Source organism: Pelecanus crispus, chromosome 9 (genome assembly GCF_030463565.1).
Source record: "Pelecanus crispus isolate bPelCri1 chromosome 9, bPelCri1.pri, whole genome shotgun sequence".
In the NCBI taxonomy this organism is placed as follows: Eukaryota; Metazoa; Chordata; class Aves; order Pelecaniformes; family Pelecanidae; genus Pelecanus; species Pelecanus crispus.
Window position 1 is genome coordinate 38,387,423 of NC_134651.1, and position 18,782 is coordinate 38,406,204.

Here is an 18,782-nt window from a genome sequence, read left to right on the forward strand (position 1 = left end):
TGGGGACCTTCTTTTGGCTGTCTCAAGGTGATGGTGAGCTCTCAGCCCTTAGCTCCTGCCCAGGGGTAGGTGCCGGAGGACATGGCTGTTCCTTCCATCCAGCTCTTCCGTTCCCTCTCCCCCAAGGCACAGCGTCCTCCCTTCAGGGTCCCTCCAGCTGGTTGAGCTCCAGGTGATGGACACCGGCCTCTACACCTGCACAGCCACAAATGCTGCGGGGAACGCCTCGCTCAGCTACAGCCTGCAAGTCCAAGGTTCATGTCCGCTGGTTAAAATGCTCTTCCCATGGGCTACGGGTCTTAATGTACCACTGGGGTCCCGCACCCTCCAAGCCCCCAGCTGCTCCCACGCTCCTGTGCCAGGGTCCCAGTGTGGTCCCAACCTGAGGTCCCCTTTCCCCCCAGCTCCCCCTCAGCTGCTGATCGGCGATGGGGAAAGCTACCTGACAGCCGTCGCTAATGACTCCCTGCGGATTCACTGTCGTGCCACGGGCATCCCTGCACCCCAGATCCAGTGAGTACTGCAGAGTGGGGGGATCCTGCCCATGTCCCCCTGAGTTCCCTTAGGGGCTGCATAACTCCCTGGGGGTGCTCTGCGGCCCAGTGTGCAAAGCTGCAGCAGAGATTGGGATGGGGGCTCAGAATGGGTGATGGAGACCTGAGCTTGGGGTGTCCCTTAGGATGGGAGGCATCAGTCCTGCTTCTTGCCCCTCGGATCCTGCTCTTCCTAGTGGTCTGGGCACTGCCAGCCCCTTTCCAGGTGACAAGGAGACAGTCTTTGCTGCCAGCACCCCGCTGTTCACTCTCTCGGTGGGCAGAAATAGGGGGCCAGGGGGTGGTGGGACAGACCAAGGACTCGCTGCCTGTCCCCCTCCTTGCAGGTGGCTGAAGGACGGGCACCCGCTGGGTGAACGGGACGGTGTGGTGGTGTCCGAGGATGGTGGGACCCTGCTGATCACTCGTGTGGGGCTCAGTCATGAAGGGCTCTACAGCTGCCAGGGCAGCAGCCAGGCAGGGGTGGCCCAGGCAGAGGTGCAGGTTTTGGTGCAAGGTGAGTGCAGCATCTGGGGTGAGACCTGCTATCCATGCCACATGTCAGGGAGGATATACCTAGCCAAAGGAGAGGTGTGTTCTTGGCCCTGCTTTTTGGGAGGTGTAGGGTCACTAGCTTGATCTGTTGGGATCTTGCCCTTCACCAGCCTCAACATGAGGCTGAGAGCTGACAGCCACCAACACTGCGGTAAACTACAGCATCCATCCTTGATGGGTGCTTCCCAGTGAAGGGTCTGCTCCCAGCCTCTCTGGCCGGAGCACCCCTTGGTCAGCATCGCAGGATGTGATGCTGAAGGTGCCGGGTAAGAAACCAGGCAGAGAGCGGAGACCCCTGCCCTGGGAAGGATGAATATCTCATCCCAGGGGGTAACAAACCTGCTAGCTGACTCGGGAAGCAGCAGTGGCACCATGTGGTGATGCGGTCCTCTCCCAGAGCAGGGAGTGAGCCCTGGCCGCTGCGCTCCCAGGACTTGGTGCGTGCCGAGAGGCCTCGGTGAGCCCAGGTGTGCCCCATGGCACTGCACTGTGTGGCTGCAGCTGGCTTGGGTCATGCAGAGCTGATGACTGTGCATGCTGGGTTGCAGTGCCTCCGAACATCGAACCCAGCATGGTGGACCTGGCTGTCCTGGAGAATGGCACGGTGTCCCTGGAGTGCCTGGCCTCGGGGCTGCCTGCTCCCAGTGAGTCGGTCCTCTCCCTTGGCTCTTGCTCATGCGTCCCTGGGGCTTTTCCTGGGTCCCCTTGGTGAAAGGGCAGCAGCATCTCTCCTTACAGCTCTGCTCCCTGCTTCCCTGCAGACGTCACCTGGTACAAGGGGCATGAGCAGCTTGCGGATGGACCAGGCTGGACCCTGTCCAGGGATGGGAAGCGCCTGGAGATCCAGCGTGCCCGGCTCTCCGATGCTGGCAGCTACCGCTGTGTGGCCTCCAACGTGGCCGGTGTCACTGAGCTCTGGTACAGCCTGCAGGTGACTGGTGAGTCCGTGGTGAGCAGGGGAAGGACCGCGGCTGCCTGGGAGCTGGGTGTTCCTCCCCCAGCATCTCTCGTGTGTGCATGGTACCAATGGGGCAGTCCCAGCCTTCCGGACGTGTCCCTGGAAGATGGCTTTAGCAGAGCCCCTGTCCTCTGCCCCGTTTGCAATTCCAGCCATGCAATGCCCTGTGTTCATCCCAAATAACGTCCTAGAAAACCAAGACCCCATGGATGGGTATTGCCTGGTCCACACCGTGGTGTCTCCCACCCACTCTGTCCCTTTTGCACCCTGCTGCTCCTGGTGACGTTTCTCTGCCCGCCCCCTCCCAGTGCCTCCGCAGATCACGGCTGGCCCCAGACCTCTCACGGTGGTGGTGAACGAGCCGGTGACGCTGGAGTGTGATGCCGTGGGGATCCCAGCTCCAGTGCTGATGTGGCTGAAGGATGGCAATCCGGTGTCTAGCGTGGTGGTGGGTGGCCCACAGGTGAGACAGGTCCTGATGGAGGGGGGGCTCACTGAGGAACATCCCTCCAGGAAGATGCTCCTTTTCCTTGTTCTGGCTTTTAAAAAAAAAAACCAAAAACAATTGCTGGAGCTGAGCAGGTGCAATGTTGCCCAGAGCTGCCCCATGTTTGGTCCATGGGAGCATGGATCTGCTCAGGCCTCTGCTGGCCTTTCCTGCCATGAGGGGCATGGATGGGCAGAGGATTCCTGGGATGTGACAAGGACAGGCTCAAGGCAGGCTTATGCCCACACATCCCTGTTCCTGCGTGCTGGCTTGCAGCCCAGCTGCCTGTGAGTTTCTCTGGTTTTGTGCTCATCTGGGCTCTTTCTGCATCTTGGGGAAGCACAGATCCTCTTTGGTGGGCGCATGCTGTCCCTGCCCACCGCTCATCTCCAGGACTCGGGGACGTACACGTGTGTAGCCAGCAGTGCCGTGGGGGAGGACAGCCGTGAGGCCGCCCTCGAGGTGCGGTGTAAGTACCCCCGTGCATCCCCAGCCCCTTCCCACCAGCGTGGCTGGGGGTGATGCTCAGGACTACGGGGCTGCTCCACCATCCCCTTGCCAGTGCGCAGGGCTGTGGGGGACCAGCCCTGGGGAGGGGCACCGAAGGGGGTGGCTCGGGGAAGGTGTTGCCCTGTCGATCTGTTTTCCAGTGCCCCCCACTGCTCTGGGTGAGGAGGAGAACGTCTCTGTCATTGTCAACCAGCCGGTGACCCTGGAGTGCCTGGCTCCTGGGGTCCCCCCTTGGGGGTGCCGCTGGCTGAAGGACGGGAACTTGCTCACACCAAAGCTGGGTGTGCAGCTGTCTGCGGAGGGGACCGTGCTGCAGGTGACGTTTTGGAGTATTTCAGGGGATGGGAGGGGAAACAGGGCTGTGAAGACCCCTGTCTCTGCCTCCCCGCCCTTGGGAGAGGGTGGGTGCAGAGGGGGGGGTTGTCCCTCTCTGCTGGCCATGGCTCAGCACCATTCCCACACCTCACGCTGATCCCATCCCCATGGCTTCTGCTGGCACAAAATCCCCCCATGGAGGGACTGTGCGGGTCCAGCTCTGCTGCAGAGCATCTTAATGTCTCTGCTTGCTCCGGCAGATCGGGCGAGCCACGGTGCAGGATGCGGGCAAGTACACGTGCCAGGTGCCCGGCAGCCCGGAGAAACACTACAACCTCGATGTGTGGGGTGAGGGCCGCTGAGGCTGCAATAGCCCATCAGGGGCAAATACAGTGTGTTTGTGTATACACACACATATATACTATATTATATACTATTTCTTTATATGTATAATATGTACCTGGGGTAGCTGACTGGCTTGGAAAACACTAAGCCCAAAATATTAAAGCTCTGCAAAACGATGGAGCTGGAGGTGGTAGGGAATCCTCACCAGAACGATGTCAGAGGGGAAAAGCCAATGTTTGCATGAGTCTTGAGGGGGAGATTTCAGTGATGATGCAGAAAAGGTGTCTTTCCAAAACTTAGGCAGGAGAGTGAAGGATTTCCTTGCCATTTCCAGGGCTTCTCTGTCCTTTATTCACACTTAGTCAGTGCAGCGGTCGCTGCAGGTATCGTCCCCCTTCTCTCCTCCCGCCCAAGTTGGGAGAATGCCAGCGGTGGTTCCCAGGCTGCTGCCAGGATGGGCACCGGCTGCTTTCGTTCACTCAGTTTGAGCATCCTTGCAGCCTCCCGGCCTGTTCAGCACGTCCACAGCGCTGGGGGCTGAGCCAGGGCCTGGCTTTTCTCAGGGACGCTCTAGGCCAGTTGGTGGAAGTCCTGCAGGCAGGTAGCCAGGGAGTGGAGAAAATCCAGTTCTCCTGATCCAGGCTTGTTCCTGCAATCCCTTCCCAGGGAAACATTCGCACGTCTGGTGTCCTGGCTCGGGTGGATTGTTTGGGTTCTGCTGTTTTTGTTTTTCAGGGGTTTCTGGGTGTTGGGGTTTTTCTTCTACAAATTGATATCCCTCATGGGAAGGAGTTACCATTTTCCATCCAGTATTTATGAGCAACTGAGAACAGCATCTGATAATGGAAAGAGTTAGGTAACCTTCCCAGTGAGCAGTGCTACCTAATAAGGTTGTGTCTGGCCAGTCTGGGCTTGGCCTGCCTGCGTGGCTGGTGCGGGATGCTTGGTCATCCTCTGCTGTAGGCCACATGCAATTAAAACCATCACTCACTTAACAGCTGGAGATTCAAGATTATTGTTTCCACATGGAGCCAGCGCAGGGGAGGCTTGCTGGTTCTTGTGCAAAGCCCAGCAGAGCTGCGGGTGGTGTGTAGCCAGCAGGACGGAGCTGCAGTGGGGATCTGCCCCTCTCCTCTTGTCCGCTGCCATCAGTGAGCTGCTCTTCTCCTCTCGTCCCCTGCAGTGCCCCCGTCCTTCTCCTCAGCAGAGCCTGCCGCCATGTCTGTGCTGGAGGGGCAGTCTGTCAGGCTGGCCTGCGAGTGCCACGGGATTCCCTTCCCCACCCTGAGCTGGCAGAAGGAGGGTAGGGTCCCGCTCCTCAGCCTCGTCCCTCCCCACACATGTTAAAAACATGCTTTCCTTCCTTTTCATGGTTGGACTCGATGACCTTAAAGGTCTTTTCCAACCTAAATGATTCTATGATTCTATGTGTTGACCCACCAGAGAGATGTTGGTCTCCTTGCAGCAAGGAGTGCTTTATGTTGAGCAGTATCCATCTTCTGGGTGGGAACTGGTCCTGCTGGGACCCTGAGAGGAGGCTGCTGTCCCTTTTTCCGGGCAGGCAAGCCCCTCTCCACCGAGCCCGGGAGCCCGAAGCTGGTGTCCACAGGAGGGAGCATGCTGTACATCGAGAAGGTACGGCTGGTGGACAAGGGGACGTACACCTGCGAGTGCAGGAATGCCGCTGGCAGCAGCAGCAAGGAGCATCGCCTGGAGGTGCACGGTGAGCCGGGTAGCTCCAGAGACACAGAGGACCTGTGGGGGTGGCTGAAGGTGCCATGATCTCTGTCAATGCAAGATCCAGCTGGACCCAAAAGTTCACAGCCATTGCCCGCTGCCTTGGGTGTTTTGGAAAGGATGCTGCTAGCTGGCCTAGCTTTGCTCCTCCAGCTTTCCTCTTGGCTCCAAGCTGTTTGTAGCTGGTTTTCACTCCAGCAGCCCGATTGCACTAGTTGCACCCACTCACATTTGCTTCGCCCTCCTGCTGCCACTGTCCAGACCGATGGTATTTGTATATCCACTTGCGTACGGCCAAGGGAGTTGCTACAGCATTGCCTCCACCCTGTGTCCCTCTGCCTGCAGCGCTGCCGAGGATCCAGGGCAGCAGCAAAGCCCCAAGGAAGGTTTCTGTCATCAAGGCTGGCGAGATGGTTTTGGAGTGCGAGGCCGTGGGGACGCCACCGCCCACAGTGACATGGGTGAAGGACGGGCAGCCTGTGGCCAGTGGAGATGGGCTCCTGCTTACGGAGCAGGGGAGGCGGCTGCGCATCCCCAAGACGGAGGTGGCCCATGCGGGACGCTATGCTTGCCTGGTGGCAAATGCAGCTGGGCAGGAGCGGAGAGAGTTTGACGTTGTGGTGCATGGTAGGGGTGTGGGACAGGGCTGGTGACTGGGGGGGTATGGATGCAGGCAGGCTTGGGAGGGTGGTGATGTTGCATAGCACAAGTGCGAAGAACAAGCCAACATGGAAGTCTTGCACAATCCAGCACATAGAAGATCTTGGGTCAGAAGGGGGATGCTCTAGGCATAGCTGTAGAACTGGCTCCATCAGCCAGGAGTTTTTCTTCCAGGGTCATCAGAGCAGACCATCTCACACTTCATAAAGTCATCTACTTTCCAAGGACTTGGGAAACCTCATGGGTCAAGGTACCAAGCACTTGAGCTGGAAAAGGCCTGAGGTGGCTCAGGGTGTGTGGCCAGCTTGGTGTCACACCTGTAAGCATGGGCTTGGGGGTGCAGGTAGGTGGCACATACTTGCTGTAGGTCACCTGTCCCATAACACCTTCAAAGGCAACAACTTCAGATGATGCTAAGGTCATTCTGGGCTTGTGTCTTCAAACTATATGAGCAGGAGGGTGGGAACAAGATGGGTTTACTCAGTTTGCCCCCTTTGCCTTGCTCCTCTGCTGTCTTGGTTGCTGCTTTGCAAATGGATGTCTACCCTTTTCTGTCTCCCCAGTTCCTCCTGAGTTCATTCAAGGATCAGAATCGACAACCAATGTCAGCGTGTCCCTGCATGGAGCCCTGATGCTGACCTGCGAGGCCACTGGCGTTCCCCTGCCCACAGTCACTTGGTCCTGGGATGGCTCCCCCATCACCCCCAGCAAGCACGTGCAGATACTTTCAGGTCAGGGACAAGGCATGGATGCTGTGAGAGATGGGAGCTTTGGGAGCACGTTTTGCCCCAGCGCTGATGGGTTTAAATGTGGCGGAGCTCCAGCCCTGCAGGAGCACTGCTGGGATGGGCTAGTGCCTGGATCAGGGCCCTAAGACCTCTCTGTCCATGCTTCCAGGGGGCTGGCTGCTGAGGCTCACCCATGCACGAGCCCAGGATGGTGGCCACTATTCCTGCCTGGCCAGCAATGTAGCTGGGGAGGCCAGGAGGCATTTCCATGTGGAGGTCTTAGGTAAGGAGGGGTCCTCTGTCTGCTGCAGGATTCCTGGTGGGATTTCAGAGCTTCACCCTTGCAGGGACAGTCATGAGTTAAGACTGGGCATGGTGGGAGCTGCAGTGCCAGAGTCCTTCATGCCTTAGCATGTGAGCTCAGGGGCTCGGCAAAGCTGGCCAGCTGCTGAGGTCCCTGGTGGCTTGTGTTCTTAGTTCCTCCCCACATTGAGAACGCAGGCAAAGAAGAGACCATCAAAGTGCCAGAGGGTCACCCTGTCACCTGGTCCTGCCTGGCTGCGGGTGAGCATCACATGGGGAGCGGAGGTGGTGTGAGCAGGTGGGAGAGGGGGCTCACGGACCTGAGTCTCCCTTTGGGGCGTGGAGCAAATGGATGGCTCCAGTCGATGACATGAAAATAGATGAAATCGGCTGAAGAGCGTTTTTGGGATAATTCCTGGCTTTGCAGTTGGGCTATCCGGGAAGCGCTGGGGAGGGAGCGCCCACGCGGGGAGCTTGTTCCACGACGTAAGCTCCAATCTTTCCCAAATGGAGCTAAAATTCCTCTAATCTGGTTTCTTCTTTAGTGATGGGAATAATTAATCACCTCCTACTCAGGACAGTTTTCTTTCTTCTTGCTGGCTCATCCAGCAGCTTCTAAAAACCTGATCCAGATCATGATAATTTTGGATTTGGGCTGATGTCCCTGCTTTCCAGAAAAGCTCCAGCGTGGTGACCCCGGTCAGGCTGTGTGCACGCACAGAAAGAACTTTGCATGAAGGCCAAAACCCGCTTTCCATCCTGCACAGGCAACCCCCAGCCTAAGATCACCTGGCTGAAAGACAGCCACCCTCTGCCCAGTGGAGACACCTTCTCCATCTCCCCTGATGGCTCCGTGCTCCACATCCCCCGAGCCTCCCTGTCTGACGCTGGCCGCTACTCCTGCGTGGCCTCCAGCTCTGTGGCGAATCAAACCAAGCACTACCTGCTAGATGTTTTGGGTACGAGATGCCTTTGGATGGAGGCAGGGTCTCAGGTGTGAGCAGGGGACTTGGACTTAGAGGGCTTTTTAATTGCCTGCCCCAGGTAGGTGGTGACGATCCCTTAACCCTACTGCCAGCAGCATGGCATGAGGTCCTGGACCTGCCCCAAAGCCTTCATGAGACCTCCTGGGTGGGCATAAAGGGGCCATCTAGTGCAGAAGCCATCTCTGATGGTGGCTGGTGGGAAGGGGGAGAGTGTCTCCTGTGCTTTTGGAGGGCAGGGTCTGAAGCTGGGCTTGTGCTGTATGTGCTGTGCATTTCACATGCTGTGATCAACCCTAACTCTCTGAACTCGGATCATGCTTTCTGGCAGGGGAACGAAGTATTGGGAAGCCTAAGTGGGTGCTAATGCTGATCTGCCATGCAAACATGTCTCTGCAGCCAGGCCTACCTTCGCTGGAGATGCCCATGATGCTGCCACAGAAGAAGTCACAGTGATCATCAACAACCCCATCTCCCTGGTCTGTGAGGCTCTGGCATACCCATCTCCCAACATCACCTGGCTCAAGGATGAGGTTCCCCTCAAAGCATCTAGAAATGTCCACCTGGTCCCTGGTACTGTGCTCTGGTGTCCACTGGCTCTGCATGGGTTGTTGGGGCCCCTTGCTGTATGCCTGGGGGAGCGGGAGTGGGACCTTTTCTGGGTCTGACTGTTGTCCAGGGCAGTGGGATAGTGAGCAGTCATCGTCCTGCAGGACCCGAAGGGCTCAGGCCATCAGGTGGGTGCTGATCTTCCATGTGCTGCATTGTCCGATATAGCTAGAGCCTCCTTGGCAGCATCAGAGAGACAGCACTGGTTTCTATAAGCCTGGAAACTGGGCTCTAGAAGACCCATTCAAGTCAGGCTTGCAGGTGATAGGCAGGTCCCTTAAGATGCCTTCTTGTGCTGCATGGGGATGGACAGCCATGGCTGTGAGCGGCAGCCCTCTGAGGAGACCCCCTTTGCCCAGGTGGCCACGGGCTGCAGATCCTGAATGCCCAGGAAGAGGACACAGGCACGTACAGCTGCATCGTGGCCAACGAGGTCGGGGAGGCCGTGAAGAACTACTCCGTGAAGGTCCTGGGTGCGGCAGCTCTCAATGTGCTTCCTGATTCCTGCAGCAACCCCACCGCTATAACTGGGCCAGTGTCCCTTCCTTCCCTTCCTGTGCCTTCACCCCAGGGAGCTGCACCTCTTGCAGCTGGTGCTCAGTCACACACATACTGGCATGTGGCCCCAAAAATCCTCTGGCCTACCCTGGGGAGGGCAAAGGGGTCTGTCTGAGGGTGTCAGCAGCACGCCAAGGTGCTGCCTGTTGCTGAGTAGGGCAGAGCAAGAGCTTCGTGGGCTCTTCTCTCATGCCAGCTGTGTCGTCTCTCCCCACTAGTTCCTCCTTGGATTGCCAGAGATGACCCTTTGGGGGAATTTGCCATGAAAGAGGTAAAAGCCAGGGTCAACAGCACGGTGTTGCTGGAATGCGAGACCTGGGCTGTGCCCGAGCCAACCATCCGGTGGTACAAGGACAAGCAGGTGAGGTCCTAACTGCAACCAGGGAGGAGCTGCTGGTTTTGGGGACCCTCCCAGGTGGATGGAGCGGGAAGATACCCTTTATATGGCTGGCTGGGCTCTGTCCCACTCCTGGGTATTTAATCCTCCTCCTGTCCTTCTGTTTCTTCCCTGCCTTGGGGCTGGGGTCCCCATGCAGCTCCTGGAAAGCACCGGCCACCTGCAGATCCTCAGAGAGGGGCAGGTCCTCCAGATCAAACCAGCTGGCATCTCGGATTCGGGGCACTACACCTGCGTGGCCACCAACGCCGTGGGCGAAGATGACAGGGACTTCATCGTGCATGTCCAAGGTGAGCCCTGGGCAGCCAGCCAGTGGCCGGAGCAGCAGGTGTCTTGGCAGGAGGAGGGGTCCTTAGTGTGGTCCCTCGTGGGAGCAGAGCAGGGTGAGCAGGAAGAGGGTTTGTATCTGCTAGAAAATGGACATCTCCTTGGCCCCAGTCAGGCCCGGGCAGATGCTCTGGTTGCACCTGGGGGTGCGAGTCCCCATTGCCCACAGCTGACCATGGCCTGTCCCCGCAGTGCCACCCCTCTTCCAGCAGCAGATGAGCCCCAACGAAGCCCTTGAGATCTTCCACCGGGAGGAAGACCAGGATGGGGAGGTGACGGAGCACCGGCAGGCTGTCCTCGATCAGCCCACTGCGCTCTACTGCGACACCAGTGCCATCCCACCCCCCCGGCTCACCTGGTACAAGGACGGGGAACCCCTCTCGCCAGGCCCGGGGGTGCTGATGCTGCTAGGTAATGGGCATGGACCCTCACTGTGGGGTTTGGGGGGGTTTCCTGCAGCAGCTCTGTGGCTTGAGAGCATCCATAGCGGGGGGGGGGGGGGGTGTTGGATTCTGTCCTCTTGTTCCTGCCAGCATGCACAGCACCCGTGGGGCCTGCACGAGCGGGCCCATGTCACTGGGGCTGCATGGGGGTCCGTACACAGCAAGATGGGAGGGGGAGGTTGGAGGGGACCCTCCAACCCCCGCGGAGCCCTCCCCATCCCCTGCCCTGCACCGCAGGGGGCCGGGTGCTGCAGCTGCCTGTGGTGCGGGAGGAGGACGCGGGCAGGTACACCTGCGAGGCGGCCAACGCGGCGGGACAGGACCGCCTGCACTACGAGCTGGAGGTGCTGAGTGAGTACGGGGCTGGGGCGGGGAGTGGACGGAGGCACGTGGCAGCCCGATAACAGCCTGCCTCCAGCCGCCCCGGCCATCCATGGTGGCACGGAGGACCTGGCTGAGGAGGTGACAGCCACCATCAATGGCACCGTCCGCTTCAAGTGCGAAGCCACCGGGCACCCGGTGCCTGTGGTGTCCTGGCTCTGGAACGATGTCCCCATTGTGGTCAGCCCACGGCACCAGCTCCTGGAGGGTGGCACAGTCCTGCAGGTTGGTGTCCCCTTGGGCAGGGTGGCTGTGCCAGAGGGGGACATAAGAGACACTGGTTGGAGGGGACGGGGCACTCTCCCCTCCCCAAGGAGGAGACTGCCCTGGTCTTGCCAGGTGCCGAGGTCCCCATGGGAGCCCCAGCAGCTCCCCGGCTTGGGGCAGCCCTCAGTGGGGCTCTGCTCCCTCTTTGCAGGTGGCCACGGTGGAGGCAGGTGACACCGGCAGCTACACGTGCGTGGCCGAGAACCCGGCCGGGTCAGCTGAGAAGCACTTTGTCCTTGCCGTGCAGGGTAAGCAATCCCCAGCGACCCGTCCCTGGGTCACTGATTTACCTCCTCCTCCTCCTCTGCCAGCTGGAGTCTCCCGTGGCTTCTGAACCACGTGGCTGCCTCCACGCCCCTGTGCTTGTCACGCTCGCTCCGTGCAAGGAGGTCGAGGCACCAGCACGCTCCAAGCAGGCGAGATGCTCGGTGTGTGTTTCCTCCTGGGGAGCCCCGGGGAGACCTTAGCCTCCACAGTGACGGTTCCCCTCTGGCACTGTCTTTTGGGGTGTGCCGGAGCAGAAGCACCCTGGATCATGGGTGCAAACCCCGAAAGCATCGACGGCATCGTCAACGGCAGCGTCTCGCTGGCGTGTGATGTCCAATCCCAGCCCACTGCGGAGATCGCCTGGTACAAGGATGGCCATGTCCTGCAGCTTGGTGAGGAGGTGACCGTCACCCCAGGTACGTTGGGATGAGCGAGGATGACAGCCTGTCCCCCAGGGCTTGGCACAGCCGCTGGCTCTCCATGGCGGGCTCTAATTCCCCTAACCCACATGAGGTACTTGAGCTCAGACTTTCAGCTGTAACCACACGCTAACAACTTACTGCCGAGTGAACCCTTCTGGAAAGGACCAAGGTTGCATCCTGCAAACTCTGCGCTGCCGCTCCCCAGGAGCTCAGCACCCTTCTCTGCTGTGCACAGTGAGGCCTCAGACCTCAAAGAGAGACTTTGGCTGGACACCTCTTGCACGGAGCTTTGCCGCCTGCTGGGGGACGGGTCAGCTTGCCAGCACAGTGGCCCGGACTCGGTCCCGGCTCCAGCCTGCCCTGACTCCCTGCTCTCTGCTTCTTCCAGGCTCACGGGTGCTGCAGCTCCCTCGCCTGCAGCTTTCCAGCTCAGGCACATACACCTGCGTGGCACTAAATGCGGTCGGCTGGGTCGAGAAGTGCTTCATCCTCACTGTCCACGGTAAGAGACGAGGGCTCGGCTGGGAGCTCTGCCCCTCGAGAGCACACACCAAGGAGCTGATGGCAAACCCTGGTCTGGGTGTTCCTGCTTGCACTCCCCACCCCCGCTCCTCCTCCCCAGGGCCCCCGGGCATTGAGGACCCGCAGCAGGAGACGCTGGATGCCGACATGGGGAGCCCCCTGGTCCTGACCTGCCAAGTTACCGGTGTGCCCGCGCCTGCCGTCACCTGGTTGAAGGACGGGAGCCCGCTGGGTATGTGCACAGGGGGACGCTCCGCCAGGCTGCCATCCCGAGCCTCACCACTGCCCCATCTGAAGCAGACCTGCCTCAGTTTCCCCACTTCTATTCTGGCTGTGAGAGAACTGCAGGGCACGGAGAGAAGGGGCTGGCATTTTCCCTGCATGTTTTTTAAGAGGCCTCAGATTTGTTCCTGAGGCTGAAACAATAGGATGTGGGCATGGGATGTGATGCAGAGATGTGGGGGTGAGCACTCTGGGTACCAGCCCTTGGCCACCCGCTGGGATAAGGGTTTGCCCCCAGCCCAGTGGCTTTTTTCTCCTGCAAAGCTCCAGCAACACGCAGTGCAAACACCCTGCTCTGCAGAGCCCCAACCAAGTCTTCAAACCTGGGTCCTGGGGGTGGGAAGGAGGGAGTGTGACAACGTGCCTGGGGATAATTTGGCAGAGGAGTGCCACTGCAGCCCCCTTTGCCCCATCTCCTCGCAGAGAGCAGCCCGGAGCGGGGCCTGGTGTCTGGGGGGGGGCAGCTCCAGCTCAGCCCCCTGCAGCCCTTCCACCAGGGACGATACACTTGCCTGGCACGGGGCCCAGGCACCGAGACGCGCAAGGACTTCATGGTGCTGGTGCGAGGTAGGGCTTTCCCGGGGTGGTGGGGGTCCCCGCAGGCTCTCCGTCTGAGGGGAGCCTTCCTTCCCCTCCTCTTCCTCAGCCTCCCTCTCTTCTTGGTATAGTGGCACCCCAGATCACCAGCGCGGGGGTCCCCAGTGAGCACAGCGTGCTGGAGGGCAGAGGGGTGAGGCTGGAGTGTCGGGCGGAGGGACAGCCCACCCCCCAGATCTCCTGGCTGAAGGACGGGCAGCCTCTGGGGCTGCAGCCCCCGTCGCGTGCCCGGTGAGTCTGGGGTGGGGGGGAGCACCCCACAGGCTAGCCGTGGCACAGCCCTGTCTGTGCCTCAGTTTCCCCATGTGCAAAAGAGCAGCGCAAGGCAGGCTGAGCTCCGCTGCTTCTCCCCTGTCTCCCTGCTGCCTGGAGAGCTGGGACGAGCGTATCCCAGCTGTCCGAGAAGCACTGTGCTGGGTTAAGCCCTCGTGTCCTGGATGGTGCTGCAGCCTGGCGTGGTCACTGTCACCCTGGCAGGGTCCCAGCTCTTGGTGCTGGCCTTGCAGTGCACCCCAAAATCTGCAGCCTGGGTTGCAGCCAAGCGCAGAGCATCTCTGCTCCATGGGCACATTGGGGATGGACACACAGGTCACTGTCCTGCTCTCTCTGTGCCCAGGATGTCCCCAGACGGCAGCTCCCTGCTCCTCGAGGGGCTCCAAGCTGCCGACTCGGGGGCATACACCTGCCTGGCCCAAAACAGCGCGGGCGAAGACGCACGGCTGCACACGCTGAGCGTGCTGGGTGAGTGGGGCTGGGGCCCACAGGGCAGCACCAGGGCCACCCACCCCCGACAGCCTCGTCAGCACCTCTGTCCCCTCGCCCAGTCCCCCCCACCATCGAGAGAGGTGTCGATGACTCTGAGGTGGTCCACGGCGTCGTGTCTGCAGTGGTGACACTGGAGTGCCGGGCGCGGGGGTCCCCTCCGCTGCACGTGAGCTGGCTGAAGGATGGGCTGCCCCTGCGCCTGTCCCCCCGCGTCACCCTGTTCTCGGCCGGGCATGTCCTCCGGTAAGAAGCGACCCTAGAGCGATGCTCGGTCGCAGACTTTGGGGCTGGTACCCAGGCTTGTGTGCCAGAATGGCCACAGCTGCACCCCAAAGGTGGCTGCACGTCATTGTGGAGGCTGGAGGGGGGGACTTTGGGAGGCTGGGGGGGGACCTGGAGCTGATGTCTTCTCCCCATCCCCATGCCCTGCTCCATGGGGTAGGATCTCCCAGGCACAGGTCTCCGACGCCGGGCTCTACACCTGCATCGCCTCCAGCCAGGCAGGGGTGGCCAATCGCAGCTTCGTCCTGCAGATACAGGGTACGGCGCAGTGAGGGGTTTGGGGAGAGCAGAGCTGGGGGCACGCAAGCACCAATTTTGCTGGCAGATCACATGTCGTGCTTTGCAGCTCTGTTTCTAACCAGGGTCCTGAGCTGGCCCTTGGTTGCTGGGGTTGGGCTTAGGCTTAGGGAGGATGGAGCAAGGCAGGAGCCGCCTCAGAGCAGTCCCAGAGCACCCCGCAGGGAGGCTGAGCCACCTCCAGGTGCTCACAGGACACCAGGGAATTGCCAAACCCATCCTCAGTGCCTCGGGACCCAGCTTTGCTCCTACGGCCCCACTAAGGAGAAATGTTCCCTCCCCAGTGCCCCCCGTCCTGGAGAGCCCAGAGAGCAGCGAGGAGCTGATGGTGGCTGAGGGCTCCGACGTCGCCTTCACCTGCGAAGCCACCGGGTCCCCAGCACCGGCGGTGACCTGGCTGAAGGACGGCGAGCCCCTGGCACAGCAGAGCAACCAGGTGCCAGGTGGCCCACGGCTGAGCCTGGTGGCCGTGAGGCCAGCTGACGCGGGGGTGTACTCCTGCCTGGTGGCAAACGAGGTGGGGGAGGCCAGCAAAGCCTTCCACCTCCTGGTGACTGGTGCGTGTCTGCGCCCGGGGATTTGGGAGGGAGAGCCAGACAATTTTTTGGGAGCAACAAGGGGATGAGCCCACCCGCCTCACCGTGTGCCTTGCAGAACCGCCCCGTGTCGAGGCTGCGCCCCATCCCACCGAGATGTCCATCGCCGTGGGCACCCCGCTAGAGCTGACGTGCATGGTCACGGGTGTCCCCATGCCCACCGTAACCTGGGAGAAGGATGGGCGGCTGCTGGCAGGGCGCTGGCTCATGTCAGGGAATGAGAGCACCCTCCACATCGAGAGCATGAAGGTAGGAGCTCCTCTCTCTGCTCCCCACGTGCATTTTCTTTTCATGCCTCAATTTTTCCCTCTCCTGGCTTTATGTAGGTTGCTGATGCTGGCTTGTACACCTGCCTGGCCGCTAGCCCCGCCGGGGAGGACAGCAGGAGCTTCCACATCAGCATCCAAGGTAGCATGGCCCCAGTGGTGCAGGCACGGAGGGTGCTAGCAGGGGGTGCTGTGGGGCCATCAGAGCTCTGGGGAACCAGAGAGCCAGAGCATCCTCTGTACCCACCCTTGGGATTGCTGGGGGGCAGATGGGAAGAGCAGTGGGGGCCGTCAAGCCTCCGTCGGGGGGGGGGTCTGGAGCACAGCGTGATGGTCCCGCAGAGCGGGGGGACTATGCGTGACTTATGGGGACAGATATGGGTGTGCCCAACCCGCCTGGCACCCCCTGACTCGCTTGACACCCCCTGTCTCTCCTGGCACACATCCTACAGCGCCCCTCAGCATCACAAGCGTGGGAGAGACCCACAGCATTACTGCTGTGGCAGGAGGACATCTCATCCTGGAATGCCCCGAGGATGCCGTGCCGTTCCCCCACATCGAGTGGCACTGGGAGGGCTCCCCGCTGCGGGTACGTGTGACGGGACCCGGGACAGTGCATGGGCAGGGGCTGGGATGCACCCCCACCATCCCCGCCGTGCTCGTGGGGGGGGGGATATGGGGCGAGCTGCTGACGGGGGCTCGCCGGGGGCATTAGGAGGATGCCCGCAGGCAAGTCCTGGCCGAGGGGCGCTTCCTGCAGATCCAGGCCGTGGGGGCAGTGGATGGCGGGGAGTACAGCTGCAGGGCCACCAACGCGCTTGGGGACACCAGCCTGCGTGTCCAGCTGGAGGTTCACGGTGAGCGATGATGCCCTGCCCCAGGGCAGGTGTGCACCTGCCTTGTCCCTGTTAGTTTGGGGAAGTGCGATATTACGGGGTGTCCTACAGTTGGGGTAATGGGAAGCGGGGGTTGGACAGTGCCCAGGCAGTGCTGGTCTGGGCTGATATTCTCCGTCTCCTGGGCCCTGTCTCTGACTTTCTGCCGTGCCGGCTGGGTGCTGCCGCAGTGGCCCCGGAGATCCAGCCGGGCCCCGAGGAGGCGAGGGCACTGCTGAACGGCTCAGCGGTACTGCCGTGTCGGGCGGAGGGGTGGCCCGTGCCCCGGGTGACGTGGCGGAAGGATGGCCGGCTCCTGCCTCTCCGTGGGAGCAACAGGTACGAGGGTCTGTGAGTTGGTGGCACCAAGAGCTGGCTCTCGGATCATGCCACCTCCCACATCAATAGGCATCTTGGCATGCCTGGAGCAGAGACAGCAACTGGGCCCCCATGAAGGGCTGTGCTCTGTCCCCATGCTGGCTCAGCAGATGCGTGCCACATCTGGCTGCAATGTTACATGCCACCTTCCCAGCCCCGTGTCCCCGTGTGTTGCAGCGCGGCTGGGCAGAACCCACACAGGGCTCCCTTGCTTTCCCTCCCCAGGCTGCAGCTCCTGCCAGACGGCTCCCTGCAAATCAACCCTGTTCATGTTCAGGACTCAGGCTATTACCTCTGCATGGCATCCAGCCCTGCCGGCTCTGACCGGCGAGGTCTGGACCTCCACGTGCTGGGTAGGTGGAAGAACCAAGCCGGGTCCCTCCTGGACTCACCCCCCTCCAACCCACCACTGCTGGGCTGCTCTCATCGATAAAACAATGTGCTGCTGTCCTCTGCTCATCACTGCCATGCCCTTCCGCAGTCCCTCCCGCCATCACCCCCGGGCCCTCCAACCTCACCCTGCTGGCTCAGCAGCCGGCCACGCTGGGCTGCGACGCCCAGGGATCCCCCGAGCCCCACGTCAGGTGGGAGAAGGACGGCCACCCGCTGAACCTGCACCTCCCGCCCGGTGCCTACAGGTACCCGCAGCACCGGCCACCTTGCCTGCCAAAGGGTCCCTCTGTAGGGGGGGGTTGTCCCTTCTTGCTGCTCCCCGTGGGGCAGGGGCTGACCCCAACATGTGCTCTGCCCATGCAGCTTGCAGCCCTCGGGGTCACTGCTCATCACCAGCCCCGGTCCCCGGGACGAGGGGCAGTTTGAGTGCATTGCCACCAATGCTGCTGGAGAGGCACGCAAGGTCTTCCTCGTGTCCGTCCACGGTGAGCTCCTGGGGGCTGTGGGTCTTGCCGAGAGTGGCGTTCCCGGGGTCTGTCACCACCTCGGGTGTGGAGTGTGCTCCAGCCCCACCCCTGGGGACTGGACATGGGGGTGGGCGAGGGGGGAAATAGAAATTCCTGTGCCCAGGCGCGTGTGGATGGCAATCGCCTTCAGTGTTTCTGGGCAGCCCTGCTCACCTCCCTCCCTCACCTCTCCAGTGCCTCCCACCATCGCTGATGACCTTACGGACGTGGCTGTCACCCGGCTGTCCCCCGCAGTCCTCACCTGCTACGCCTCCGGCGTGCCCCCACCCATGGTGTCGTGGAGCAAGGAGGGGGCTCAGCTGGGGAGCCGAGGAGGGGGCTACCATGTCCTGCCCACAGGTACAGGCATGGGGCAGTGCAGCCCCGATGGGGCGGTGGGTCCCTGCCAGCCCTCCTGCCACCTCCCCTCTGCCCGCTGTCTTCCCAGGGGCCCTGGAGATCAGGCAGGTGCTGCCTGCACATGCTGGCCGCTACACCTGCACGGCGAGGAGCACTGCAGGCACAGCCCGAAAACACCTCCGGCTCACGGTGCACGGTACGCACGGCTCCCAGAGGTCCCGCTCCCTGTGCCTTGGCCCACCTTGGGGGACCCCCCGTGGGCAACGCTTCCCTGCCCCTCGCAGAGCCCCCTGCCTTGAAACCCCTGCCTGGCATGGCGATGGTGATGGTCAACACCAGTGCAGTGCTGTCCTGTGAGGCGACCGGCGTCCCCCGGCCGAAGGTCACCTGGCAGAAGGATGGTGTCGGCATCGCCGGAGGTGAGCGGGAGCCCACTGGAGGCTGGCAGAGCCTGTGCTGCCCGCCAGCCCCTGGCTAGGGGGAAGATTTGAGTGACCGAGCTGCCCAGGGCTGTAGGCATCCCAGCAAGGTGCTGGCTGGACCTGTGCATGGGTCCTCCTGGCTCCCGGCTGCCATCCAAGGTGGGTGCGATAGCCGCTGGAGCCGTTCCCTGGGGACTCCGCAGACAGAGGCACTTCTGCAGGGGAGACAGTCCCTGCGCTCCGTCCATCCACGCCCCAGCATGGCTGTCCTGCCCCATCCTGCCCTTCATTCCTGCCCATCTCCACAGGGCCCGGGCTGAAGGTGCTCCCCAACGGGCAGCTGCATCTCCTCCGGGCCTCCCCAGGAGATGCGGGCATCTATCTGTGTGTGGCTCGCAACCCCTCGGGCACTGCTGCGGGGAGGACCAGGCTGATCGTGCAAGGTAAGGCAGGACC

At 61.4% G+C, this 18,782-nt stretch overlaps 1 protein-coding gene across 1 annotated transcript in view; it reads left to right on the plus strand.

The window, feature by feature from the left end:
* Positions 1-18,782, plus strand: part of HMCN2 (hemicentin 2) — a 37,132-nt gene that overhangs the window by 12,386 nt on the left and 5,964 nt on the right. Inside the window, exons 23-63 of the mRNA XM_075716542.1 lie at positions 127-254; positions 405-513; positions 881-1,050; positions 1,637-1,732; positions 1,850-2,026; positions 4,887-5,006; positions 5,265-5,426; positions 5,786-6,067; positions 6,664-6,831; positions 6,998-7,111; positions 7,306-7,392; positions 7,899-8,090; positions 8,514-8,687; positions 9,083-9,196; positions 9,500-9,642; positions 9,818-9,968; positions 10,198-10,416; positions 10,686-10,799; positions 10,867-11,054; positions 11,248-11,344; positions 11,618-11,779; positions 12,174-12,287; positions 12,408-12,539; positions 13,013-13,156; positions 13,258-13,417; positions 13,803-13,927; positions 14,011-14,194; positions 14,394-14,491; positions 14,815-15,087; positions 15,185-15,375; positions 15,453-15,534; positions 15,845-15,981; positions 16,108-16,249; positions 16,459-16,606; positions 16,871-16,998; positions 17,127-17,283; positions 17,402-17,523; positions 17,740-17,904; positions 17,993-18,100; positions 18,189-18,323; positions 18,635-18,769. Of these exons, the coding sequence (XP_075572657.1) occupies positions 127-254; positions 405-513; positions 881-1,050; positions 1,637-1,732; positions 1,850-2,026; positions 4,887-5,006; positions 5,265-5,426; positions 5,786-6,067; positions 6,664-6,831; positions 6,998-7,111; positions 7,306-7,392; positions 7,899-8,090; positions 8,514-8,687; positions 9,083-9,196; positions 9,500-9,642; positions 9,818-9,968; positions 10,198-10,416; positions 10,686-10,799; positions 10,867-11,054; positions 11,248-11,344; positions 11,618-11,779; positions 12,174-12,287; positions 12,408-12,539; positions 13,013-13,156; positions 13,258-13,417; positions 13,803-13,927; positions 14,011-14,194; positions 14,394-14,491; positions 14,815-15,087; positions 15,185-15,375; positions 15,453-15,534; positions 15,845-15,981; positions 16,108-16,249; positions 16,459-16,606; positions 16,871-16,998; positions 17,127-17,283; positions 17,402-17,523; positions 17,740-17,904; positions 17,993-18,100; positions 18,189-18,323; positions 18,635-18,769 (6,047 nt within the window). The remainder of the gene's footprint in view (positions 1-126; positions 255-404; positions 514-880; positions 1,051-1,636; positions 1,733-1,849; positions 2,027-4,886; positions 5,007-5,264; positions 5,427-5,785; positions 6,068-6,663; positions 6,832-6,997; positions 7,112-7,305; positions 7,393-7,898; positions 8,091-8,513; positions 8,688-9,082; positions 9,197-9,499; positions 9,643-9,817; positions 9,969-10,197; positions 10,417-10,685; positions 10,800-10,866; positions 11,055-11,247; positions 11,345-11,617; positions 11,780-12,173; positions 12,288-12,407; positions 12,540-13,012; positions 13,157-13,257; positions 13,418-13,802; positions 13,928-14,010; positions 14,195-14,393; positions 14,492-14,814; positions 15,088-15,184; positions 15,376-15,452; positions 15,535-15,844; positions 15,982-16,107; positions 16,250-16,458; positions 16,607-16,870; positions 16,999-17,126; positions 17,284-17,401; positions 17,524-17,739; positions 17,905-17,992; positions 18,101-18,188; positions 18,324-18,634; positions 18,770-18,782) is intronic.